The sequence below is a fragment of the Chiloscyllium plagiosum genome, chromosome 13 (genome assembly GCF_004010195.1).
Source record: "Chiloscyllium plagiosum isolate BGI_BamShark_2017 chromosome 13, ASM401019v2, whole genome shotgun sequence".
In the NCBI taxonomy this organism is placed as follows: domain Eukaryota; kingdom Metazoa; phylum Chordata; class Chondrichthyes; order Orectolobiformes; family Hemiscylliidae; genus Chiloscyllium; species Chiloscyllium plagiosum.
In genome coordinates, this window is record NC_057722.1 from 75,146,712 (window position 1) to 75,159,403 (window position 12,692).

General features: G+C 40.6%; 1 protein-coding gene across 1 annotated transcript in view; it reads right to left on the reverse strand.

Moving 5' to 3' along the window:
- The window catches only part of eif2a (eukaryotic translation initiation factor 2A), a 57,869-nt gene that overhangs the window by 16,362 nt on the left and 28,815 nt on the right, over positions 1-12,692 (reverse strand). The window contains exons 5-8 of the mRNA XM_043702751.1: positions 11,079-11,178; positions 8,941-9,023; positions 7,533-7,606; positions 3,969-4,113 (exon numbers count right to left, since the gene is read on the reverse strand). Coding sequence (XP_043558686.1) covers positions 3,969-4,113; positions 7,533-7,606; positions 8,941-9,023; positions 11,079-11,178 — 402 coding nt within the window. The remainder of the gene's footprint in view (positions 1-3,968; positions 4,114-7,532; positions 7,607-8,940; positions 9,024-11,078; positions 11,179-12,692) is intronic.

The window sequence follows — 12,692 nt, forward strand, 5'->3', positions numbered from 1 at the left end:
CCCTGCAGTCACACATGTACTTTCTATCAGGTTCACTGGACCCTGTCTCATTTACCTCTCTGTGATTGATGAGGGAATTGCAACACTGCTATTGTTACATTCTGGAACCTTATTCTCTTTGTGGTTTGATACTACAATGGGTGATTATGGCATCCAAAAAGTTATTGTTAAATCTTTATGTTTTAGTGGTCACTTGCTGAATTCTTTCTTTGAACCAAAAATCCCAATTTCTGAAGCTGACAATTCAGATCAGTAACTTAATAAAACTGAAAAGAGAAGCCATACTGCTCTGCAACTTACATTAATTTAAGAAATTCAATTATCAATATTGTCAAAATACTGACACATTTAAACCAAAGAACTGAAATTTTAATGTTCTTTAGCTTTAAGGCCACAAGAGGGCAACATACTAGGCATCAGAGCCACACAAAATGGGTTCATATCATTAAAGCACAGGAACAGGCCCTTCGGCCTGCCATGTCTCCACAGGGAAAAATCCCATTCTTACGAGAGGAAATTAAGGAGGACATATCAATGACCAAGACAAATGTACAAAGTGTGCACATCTGCGACTGGCAGCTCAATGTACAAGAGCTTATTTTCTCATCTTTTTCATGGTCTTTCGTACGCCACAAATGAGCCTGAAGTAATGTGGAAAAAGGCTAAACCTGGAACACTTGGAATGGGACTCAGATTATGTTAAAGTGAAGCTAACTCAATAAATGCTTTGGAAAATCTGCAATTACTCTCTTCTCAGTTTTACTCCAGAATCACACACACACTGATTATCCCAATCAGTTGAACAAGCCCCAGAATTCTGTTAATTTTGGCATTTACAAACCTTCAAGGGGAAAGGTTTTTTCCACTTAGTATGTATTAAGCACTCAAACTGGCTATATAATAGTGCAGTTTAATGCAACATGTCTTAACGACAATTCACTTGAAATATGGCATGTTCATACAATGTTCATGGGGAATGTAGTTTGAGAGCATCTGTTTGAAGGTAAATCCACATCTGTCATTTGGGAATCTTTTAAAGACTGGTTGATTAGATTTCTCAAGACCAGCATGTTCCTGTAAAAGTGGAGGATAAGGATGGCAAGATTCGGGAACCTTGGATGATAAGAGAAATTGTGAGCTTAGTCAGAAAGAAAAAGGAGCCATATGTAAAACTGAAGACAGACAGAGCCCTCGTAGAATATAAAGAAAGCAGAAAGAATTTAACAAGGAGTTGGAGCGCGAAAAAAAGACTCTGCCAAACAGGATTAAGGAAAATCCCAAGGCATTTTATACATAACTTAGGAGCAAGCTAATAGCAAAGGAAAGGGTAGGTCCACTCAAGAACAAAGGAGGGAATTTATGCATGGAGCCGGAGGAAGTGGGTGAGGACTTTAACAAATACTTTGCATCAGTATTCACAAAGGGGAAGGACATGGTGGATGGTGAGTCTAAAACGGGGTACCTTGATATTCTAGAGCATTGTTGTATAACAAGAGGTTTGGTGTTTTGAAAAGCATTAACGTAGACTAGTCCCCAAGATCTATCCCTGAACAGCGAAGGAGGTGAGGGAGGAAATTGCTGGGGCCTTGAAATCTTTGTATCCTCTTTAGTTATAGGTGAGATTCCAGAGGACTGGAAAATAGCCAATGTGTTCCTTTGTTTAAGAAGGGCAACAGGGATAATCTGGAAAGTTACAGGCTGGTGAATCTTACATTTTTGAGAAGATTCTTAGGGACAGGATTTATTCATATTTGGTAAACTGCGGACTATTAGTTATAGGCAGTATGGCTTTGTGCAGGTGAGGCCATGTCTCACAAACATGATTGAGTTTTTTGAGGAAGTGGCAAAGATGTTTGATGAGGGCAGGGTAGTAGGCGTTGTCTGCATGGACTCTAGCAAGGCCTTTGACAAGGTTCCTCATGGCAAGCTAATACAGAAGGTAAAGTCACATGAGAGCCAGGATGTGCTGGTAGGGTGAATACAGAACTGGCTTGGTCATGGAGGGCAGAATAAAAATGGAAGGGTGTCTTTCTGACGAGAGAACTGTGACCAGTGGTTTCTGCAGGGATCAGTGTAGGGGCCCCTGTTGTTAGTAATATAAATATTAATGATTTGGAGGGGATTATAGGTGGTCTGATTAATCAGTTTGTGAATGACGTGCAACAACTGGGGGAGCTGTAGATAGTGAGGAGGATTGCAGGAGGATATCTTAGGATACAGGTAGGCTGAAACTTGGGCAGAGAAATAACAGATCCAGACAAACGCAATGTGATACATTTTGAAAGGTCTAATGCAGGAGAAAAGTATACAGTAAATGGCAGAACCCTTAGAAACATTAACATACAGAGGGATCTAGGCACATAAGTGGTTAATTTAGTTAAAAAGGCATATCACATGCTTACCTTTATTGGTTGGAGCACAGAGTATAAATATTGGCAAGTCATGTTTCATCTGCACGTAGCTGTATATTTGTTAGACCACATTTGGAATACTGCGTACAGTTCTGGTCACAACAAAAGGATGTGGAGCCCTTAGATAGGATACTGAAAAAGTTTACCAGGATGTTGCCTGGCTTGGAAGGTATTAGTTATGACAGAGATTGAACAAACTCAGTTTGTTTTCATTTGAATGTTGGAGGCTAACAGGGGTTCTGATAGAGGTATGAGGGACATAGATAGAATGGTTGATTGGAGTCTTTTACCCAAGGTAGAAATGTCAATTACTTAGGGACATAGATTTAAAATAAAGAGTGAGCTCAAAGGAAACATAAGAGGCAATTTTTTTATACAAATGGTGGTAAGTGCCTGGAATGTACTGCCAGAGGGGATGTCAGAAGCAGATACAATAGCAATGTTTAAAAGGCATCTTGAGAGATACATGAATAGGCAAGGAATAGAGGGATACAGACTGCATGGAGGCAAAAGATGCAGGTGGGCTGGAGGGCTAGTTCCTGTGCTTTACTATTCTGTGTTCCTTGTCTAACTAAAAGACTCAAAGGATGATTGGGCTTTCCTTTCCTGCCATCACCGTCAATATTACTGCCCCACAGCTCTTCAAAACTAAGAATGTTGATTATTTAGTCTTGGGATTTCTATCCCTCACAGCTGAAAAATGTGTTGCTGGAAAAGCGCAGCAGGTCAGGCAGCATCCAAGGAGCAGGAGAATCGACGTATCAGGCTTAAGCCTGAATAATTCCTGAAGAAGGGCTCATGCCCGAAACGTCGATTCTCCTGCTCCTTGGATGCTGCCTGACCTGCTGCCCTTTTCCAGCAGCACATTTTTCAGCTCTGATCTCCAGCATGTGCAGTCCTCACTTTCTCCTATTTCTATCCCTCACTCAATTTGAAATTCCAGTTCAGATAGCAATCACATGGTCCAGCTACTTTCTCATTCTAGCAGTACAAGAAACTGAAATGGACTGGACTGGGACTGCAAGCTGTCCACACATTCAAAGTCCCAGGACTCTAAAGCTCAGCTAACTATTGAGATCTCAGAGCAGGGAGGAAAGATGAGTCCCAGGAAACTGGGCTGAGGGGGGTGAAAATGGAGAGCCTGAGAGGGAGCACCCAGAGTGGGAAGGCAGTAGAGAGGTACAAAACCCGCCTGTTGTTAAATGGAGACATCCCCTCCCCACCTTGCCATATGGCCTGAACACACCACTTCCCTGTAAATTCAGGCTGAGCAGTAAATAGCCCGAACATCACAGAATTATTACAGAGTTGAAGAGGTGATTTGATCCATCTAGCCGGTCATGTATGGAACACCCAAGGGCTTCAACTTAGACGAGGCTAGGTGGACAGGCTGGTCTGGGCTTTGCACATGTCACTGTGAAGAGGTCAGAGCAGATAGGAGCCTGGTGAGAAGACCATTCGAAGCATTTTACAGGCTCTTCCCTGTTTGCAAAACTGCACGTGAGAGGATGTAAAATTCAGCCCCAATGTGTTAGTCTCAATTCAAGTCAATCTTACCTTTCTTATTCCAAAGCATTGTCACTTTGTCAGCCTTAAAAAAACTTTTATTTGCCAAGGCAGAGGCAGGACCTTCGAATTTTGGGTACTGATACAATCGAACAAATGAAGGCGCACCCTTGGATCCAGGCACATAAACTGCAACCTTTTACAACAATAAAAAGGTAGGTTCTGGTCAATTCTAAATTTGTATTTGAAAATATCGTTTACTCAGACATCTACTATATCATGTACAGTTCTCACCACTTCATGTAAGGACATCAGCACCAAACAATAGATAACATTATCCAACCGACTGACATCCCTACTTCATATACTTTGAGAAGATATCCTCACCTCACATACACATCTCATTACCATTTTTCTTTCTGTTTTGCTTCCTTCTGTGGTATGCTAAGCTTGACATGATTTTGCGTTCCATTTATAGGGGGGAGACTATGGCCTAGACTGTTAATCCAGAGATGAAAAATGTGGTGCTGGAAAGACACAGCAGGCCAGGCAGCATCCGAGGAGCAGGGAGAATCGACGTTTCGGGCATAAGCCCTTCTTCAGGAATCATTCCTGTTTTTCCAGCACCACATTTTTCAACTCTGGTACTCCAGCATCTGCAGTCCTCATTTTCTCCTTATTAATCCAGAGACCCAGGTAATGTTCTGGGGGCCTAGTTTTGAATCCCATCATGGCAGACAGTGGAATTTGAATTCAATTTTCAAAACTTTGGAAATTAAGAGTCTAATAATGACTATGAATCTTTTGTCAATTGTTAGGAAACCCCATCTGGTTCACTAATGTCCTTTAGGGAAGGAAACTGCCATCCTTACCTGGTCTGGCTGGTATGTGACTCCAGACCCGCAGCAATGTGGTTGACTCTTAACTGCACCCTGGGCAATTAGGGACGGGCAATAATTACTGCCTAGCCAGTGACGCCCTCATCCCGTGAATGAATAAAGAAAAAAAAATTATTGATGTCTATATAGGTTTCCTGTCTGCCTGAAGTATCATTAAGTTCCATGGCAAGTTCCTCCACCTCTTCTGTAAATCAATGTGAAATCTGCCATGTTGAATGACTGTAATCATAAATGCACAAATAATGCAACTGAAATCATTGTTCTAAGTAGTCAATATGAATTGCCACTGATCAATGCTGTTGAAAATTCTATCTGCCCTAAAATTCTCACCAATTAAAGAAAAGACAGGTAGTTTGTAAGAGACAGCAGAATTCGGGATATTTCTAACAGTAACTTTTATTTATTGTTTCAAAAACCATTGTTTTATGATGGTTAACATTACAGACGGAAATTTTCTTCCAAATTAAGTTGCTTAACATATGACAAAAGCCTTAGACCTCAAAAGGGTCATGGAGTAGGAGGGTAATATACTGGAATTGGAAAGGGATTAGCTAACAAACAGAAAAGAAAGAGTGGACATAAATGGAGCCTTTTCACACTGACAGAATGTTACTCGTGTAGTATTGCAAATGTCATTGCTGGAGCCTCAGCTATTTACAAGCTCCTTTCAGATTTAGATAACGAGACAGAGTAAAACATCAAAGTTTGCTGATAATATAAATCTAAGTGGAAAGCAAGCTGTGGGGAGAACATGTACTGTATAGGCAAGTTTAAGTGAGGGGCAACAAGTTGATAGATGCAATTTTCACATGGGAAAGTGTGTAGTAGTTCAGAATGGAACAGCAGAACATTTTAAAAAACTTGTAAATGTGGGTGCAGAAAGAATTCTGACTGTGCTCATGCACAGAACACAGGAAATTAAAATGCAAGTAATTTTTGAAGGCGAACAGCATGTTGATATTTATTACATTAAGATTTGAGTACAAGAGTAAGTCTTGCCACAATTATACTGGGTTTTGATGAGACCATATCTGGAATACTGTCTGCAGCTTGCGTCACCTGAGTTGAGGAATGATAAATTTGCGTTGCAGGCAGTACAGCAAAGATTCAATAAATTAGCCCCTGCAATGAGGTGGTTGGGGTATGCCCAGAAGCAGAGACAATTGGGCCTATATTTTCTGGAGTTTAGAAGAATGAGAGAGTGATCTCTCATGCAGGATTCTTGATACGGTAGACTCTGAGATATGGTTTCCAATGGTTGGGAAATCCAAAGCACTGGAGCACAGTTTCAGATAAACGGGTGATAATTTAGTGCTGAGATGATGAAAATTTACTCCACTCAAAGGATGTGACTCGTTAGAATTGTCTATCCCAGAAGGCTATGGATGTTCCATCACTGAATACAATTAAGGCTGGACAGACAGATCTTTGGTGCCTCAGGGAACCAAGAGATATTGGGAGCAGGTAGAAAAATTGAGTTCAAGCTCAAGTTCAGCCATAATCAAATTTAATAGTGGAGCAGTGTTGACAAAACCATATGGTCCCCATTTGCTACTACCTTTAGCATTTTTTTTACAAGTAAGTGTGAATAAGCAAAATTAAAGTCACCATGCTCCCAGAGAACTGGAGGACCGCTCTTTCATTAGAGAGAGACAACTGGTGGTGGTTTAACCTGAGGCTCACCACAACTCAGGTTAGGGGTGAAGTCAAGAAGTTAATAGTTTCACGGGTCACCTCAGCTGACCCATGGTGTTGGCATCACTCTGCATTATGAGCTAGCTGTCCAGCAACTGAGTTAACTGACCGCCAAAAGATTTAGCTGTTGAGCCACAGGGGCATTAAGGTTCTGCAGGCTGTGCAGAGAAAAGCCACAAGGCTGACCCCTGGTAATGTAAGACTAAGTTATAAGGAAAATTGGCAAAATTTGGGACTTCCCTCTGCTGAATAACAGCAACACAAGAACGGCAGAGAGGATTGCAAAAATTGATGTCTTGGGCTTAGAGCAAACTTTTGTTCTATACATTCTATGACACTGTTGTTGTGGTTCTGTTCGCCGAGTGATCACTATAAATGCCGGAGGAAACATCACAGAAGCGCTTCACAGGAGGCTCCTAAGCACTGAGGGTGTCACCTAGACAGGGGACGAAAAGTCTGCAACACAAATTCCCACCTCGGTGAACAGAACCACAACAACAACGAGCACCCAAGCTACAAATCTTCTCCCAAACTTTGAATTCTATGACAATGCTAAGTATGTAAAAGTAAACAATCTGGGAATGGTAAATTCACATTAAATTGTACCTGTACCTAAGTGGAGAAAGGTTCAAATCATCAAAAGGCAAATATTAGACTGGCATTAGGAAGTGCATCGCGTAAAAAGTAACAAACACTAGGAATGAATCCTGGAATAATTTGAGGTACAGTTGGATGGTGCAATGAAAGTGATTGGGATGATGGGAGGATATTGGAGTTGTGGTGGATAATTTGAGCTGGAATTAGCTAAATATACTTTCTCATTTGTCACAGAAGCAAGATATGCAAAACAAATATTGCAGTTAAATTAATCAAAATACGCAGCCAAACTTAAAAGGCTTTGATAACTTTAATTCCTATTCTAACTAGAAATGACTTTACCCAACAACAAACATCACTGTCAACACACTATTGGTAAACAAACAGCAACACACATAACAACTCGAAGTGAATGATGAAGTACCTTGCAGGGCTGAGGTCCTGGTGACAAAGCAAAATCTGCCACCTTCTGCAAATGGAGTTTGTTTGCTATTTTACCTGGGTTGGGGAAAATCAACATCAGTTAAAATGGTCCAAGAATGGTGTTTTGCAAAATTGCAGTACTGTATTTATATATGAGCAAACATTATGAGGAAACTTTGTGTCACAGCCTTCTAAACATACTGTTTCACAATCAGGATTTTGTACAAGAAATGAAATAGAGGGCATGATGGGAATCGGTGAGTTATGGGTCATTTTAAAATTTATTCTTTGAGGGATTTGGGTCTCCCTGGTAAAGCCAACATTTATGGCCCACCTCTAGTTTCCCTTGATAGAAATTACACATGCTTTTTTTTACAATATAATTCAATGTGCATCACATCAAATCCCACCAAACACACTATCGACATAATTTTATGTTTAATTTTCAAAATGATTTCAGAATAACCACTTTGAGAAAAAAAATCTTAATTTTCTACCAGCCTCTCCATAAAAGTATCAGTTCTTGCAGAGGAACAATCCTCCAGACCTTCTCCCAAATGGCCGTTTTTAGTTTCTGATAGTTTGGATTAGATTAGATTACATTACATTACAGTGTGGAAACAGGCCCTTCGGCCCAACAAGTCCACACCGACCCGCCGAAGCGAACCCACCCATACCCCTACATTTACCCCTTACCTAACATTACGGGTAATTTAGTATGGCCAATTCACCTGACCCAGCACATCTTTGGACTGTGGGAGGAAACCGGAGCACCCGGAGGAAACCCACGCAGACACGGGGAGAACGTGCAAACTCCACACAGTCAGTCGCCTGAGGCGGGAATTGAACCCGGATCTCTGGCGCTGTGAGGCAACAGTGCTAACCACTGTGCCACCGTGCCGCCCACAAAACTGACACAAAACTGATTCTCTGTTTTTCTCCTTTGAACCTAGATATGTCAAAGGTATTCTCACAAACAGAAGTAGACAACTCAACGCAGATTATGGACTGAAGTAAGGATCTTTTGGGTTTGATTTAGCATTACACAATTTTATGTTTTTCTGTATGTAGAGGGGACTGTGCATAGTTTGTTCTTTTCTCAAGCTGTTGAGGCCATTTTTTATCGAGACTGGTGAGTATTTACACACTTTACAATACATATCTTGGAAAACAGAATCTTATCCCAATTTGATGTGTACTGTAGTGACCACTGAACTGCTAATTTTTTTTCACATTTTGCTGTGACATCACACCAACATTGAAAATGGTTGTTTTAAAAGCATGAAATATAAATTTTATGCAGACACTCTTACAACTTGTATTGTATGCGATAATTACATCCAACATTCACTAACTAATATTCTGTACAATTTAAGGGACTCCTCAATGATTCAGAGGAGGTCACATACCAAAGTCATTGCCCTCAAAAAACTGTACTTCATTGTTTACATTTCGAGCACAAATACTTTCATCATCTGACCAACAGGGGCACCTAAACCAAGAAAAGAAAAGTTGTTAACACCAACAATTAAAACATCAGCAATCTTGTTTTCAAAATCAGTCAGCTGTCACTGCACACTAAATATTGTTAAATATTTTCTACATTTTACTGAATTATTCTCCAATATCTCACTACCATGCCTTGAAAACCCTTTCTGAATTTGCTTCACAATGTAACATAAATCTGCCAGTAGGGACAACTATTTTGACCCAGGGAAGTAGAGTCACAGAAATGTACCTTTCAGTCCAACTCGTCCATGCCAACCAGATATCCTACATTAATCTAGTCCCATTTGCCAGCATTTGGCCCATGTAGCGAGTTTGTTTCAGGACATGGTTGAAGAGCTTCAGGGCAGAGGAGATGACCTGGAGGTTGCAGTGAGAGAGAGACTCACTGAGATCTTTGTAGAGAGAGGAGAATAACTTCTTCAAGGTAGGCATCCTTGCAAGAGGATTCGCATTAAGGTTAAAATCAACTAGGCGAAAGTGAAGACTGCAGATGTTAGAGATCAGAGTCAAGATTAGAGTGGTGCTGGATAAGCACAGCAAGTCAGGCAGCATCCGAGGAGCAGGAAAATGGACGTTTCTGGCAGGAGCCCTTCCTCAGTGCTTGCCTCCGCAACCAACTGATCCCACAAGGACTCCGGACAACATTCAACTAGCACAATTCCTCCATATTCCTCTAAACCCTTCCTATTCAAAGATCCATCTAGATGCCTTTTAAATATAGTAATTGTACTACCCTCCATCATTTCCTCTTGCAGTTCATTCCATACACATATCACTCTCTGAGTGAAAGAAATTGCCCCTTAGGTTCCTTTTAAAACTTTTCACTCTCATTTTAAACCTATACCTTCTAGTCTGGACTCCACTACCCTGGGGAAAAGACCTCGACTATTCATCCTATCCATGCCCCTCATGATTTTATAAGCTTCTAGATGTAAATTCTGCTATGTGCATTGAAAGCATTATTAAGGTCAGCTAGTCTTTCCACATGGATCCAGCTATGGATCTCAATATAAGATTTTTACAATTTTGCATTTGAATTTTGCTGATGACATTTTATTGCCTGTCATTGAAAGTGATCAAATGTTTTGTTGCATTATTGAAAGAAGGTATATTTTAAGAGTTTTCACCACTACGAAGTTCCTACTTCAGATAGTCAACTTCACTACAACTTGTGAGGGAACAGTCATCATTGCTGATGGCTTGAGAGTCCAGTGGGCGATGGCCCACAACCACCAAGTCATCTTCTTCTGCACTCATGCTGGGTTCTGTATGGATGAAGTCAAGGAAATTATCAAAGATTTAGGTCTCAGGCACTGCCAGAGGCATGAAGCTTGCTGATTTTGTATGAGAAAGTGCCGTGCACAGCACCTCATCAATACCTGGAATCATTTTGTAATTTGACCCATTTTACATGGAAGGTCTAGCAGGCTGGGGAGGAAAAAGTTCCCAGAGCTCTTAGAGTTGATTGCATATCATTTCTGGGCCTGATAGAGAGTAACATGATTGAAACTGATTGCTATGGTTAGTCAACAACGCCACAATCATTGTGTCATGTGGCTAGTAGAAAGGGACCTTGGTCCTTTTTTAAAATTCCTTTGCACCTCAACATGCAAATCTTAAAGCCGTCCAAAGATGTACATGACTGCTCCTGAAGATCAAGTTGTCTTTGCTAGAGCTCTTGATCCAAGACTCATAGATATCAATAGGAAGCATATTTGCAAGGCTGAGATAATATTTATTTCGGATATCCATGATATAACCTCAAGTTTATATAGGGAATTAACTGTCCTTGATTAAATAAGCCATTTGTACACTATAACTGAAGAAAGAAATCAAGTTCAAAGTCCCATGATATCATTTAAGTACATTGCACAATTTCTGCACTGATAATACAACACACAAGGTTATCTCCAAGACAGCAGACCCAGGTTCAAGTCCCACCTCCTCCAGTGCTGTGGAATAGCAACTCTGAACAGGTTGATTCAAAAATATCTATAACATACAACAACATTTAATGCAGGTAATCTCTCATATTTACCAGCCTTGCATTTTCTTTTGGTAGAATGACTTGAGGCATTGACCAGTCCGAAGATCCCAAATCTGCAGGTTTGGTTCTCCTTGTGGATTATTTTTGGTTGCTAAAAGAAAGAAAACACGATAGCACGATGAAGTGTGTGTGTTTGCACTGTTTGCAAGGCTAGTCTTGACTACATTTTTATCGTATGCACACTATTCCTCCCCCATAGCCACCAGACACCAGAGACTTGCAAAATAAATAAGCAAAATATAAGCTTTTTTTTGCCAATTTTCATTCTACTCCAGTCTATTTTGAAAATGTATTCATTGCTGGCATGGGAACAGCTTTAGTGCTGAGGCTAGTATTATGTATGTACATTGGCGTTGAATGTTACCAGGGTACCTGACGATAGAAGCATTATAATCGGCTTGATACTGTCCTCACCCAATATTTACAGTCACACACAGTCAGCAGTGTGTCTTTGTCAATAAGGAGTGCAGTAAGCCCGGTCAAATTTTCCTCTTGCTAAAGTCAAACGAGATGTTCAATATAAAATAAGTCTGGGATCTTCCTGATCTGTACAGTTCAGCTAGTCTTGGTCATGGAAGCGCTAGTGCCAGAGCTGAGCACTCATATCACATAGAGATGTAAACAGAAATTTGCATGTTATTGTTATATATGTGAAATTTCCATTAACTAACATTGCAAGACATTCTTAACCAATGTGTCGATTGTAAGCAAATTAAAATTGTTGTGCTATTTATAGCTAGGCCAAAATGCTTTATACCATATCAGGAAAGTAAGACAAGCCACTGAGGGTTGAATTGATCCTTTTTAATCAAGGGATTACAACTGCAATGAAAAACTGTTTTAAAAAACATATGTTTAAATTTCACCTCCCCTTGGGTTTTTGCATTTTGTAGTTGTGATAAGTTGCATGCCAATAATGATTTATGATGTTTGGCTTAAAGAATTACAGGGTTTAGACACAGGATATTGGTCATCCTGTTTAAATGGGCCAAGCCAGCACTTTTGCTACACACAGCTTGATTTATCCGAGCCATGTATTCTCTATACCTCCCTCCCCTATATTGACAGCAACCTTGTCCTTAAATGCATCAATGCTATTTGTCTTAACTACTCCCTGTGGTGCTGAGTTCTGTATACTTCCCACAGTTCAGGTAAAATAGCCGCACTTGTGTTGCCGACTTAGTGAATTTCTTCTACTAACAAGACTTTGTTTTGGTCACACCCAAGAGTGGAAGTACCATCTCCACACACATCCTTTCCAACTGTTACTAACTCTAATTCGGAGATGCCGGTGTTGGACTGGGGTGTACAAAGTTAAAAATCACACAACACCAGGTTATAGTCCAACAGGTTTAATTGGAAGCACACTAGCTTTCGGAGCGACGCTCCTTCATCAGGTGATTGTACCTGATGCCTGATGAAGGAGCGTCGCTCCGAAAGCTAGTGTGCTTCCAATTAAACCTGTTGGACTATCACCTGGTGTTGTGCGATTTTTAACTTTGTTACTAACTCTGTTAAGAGCTGAAAATGTGTTGCTGGAAAAGCGCAGCAGGTCAGGCAGCATCCAGGGAACAGGAGAATCGACGTTTCGGGCATAAGCCCTTC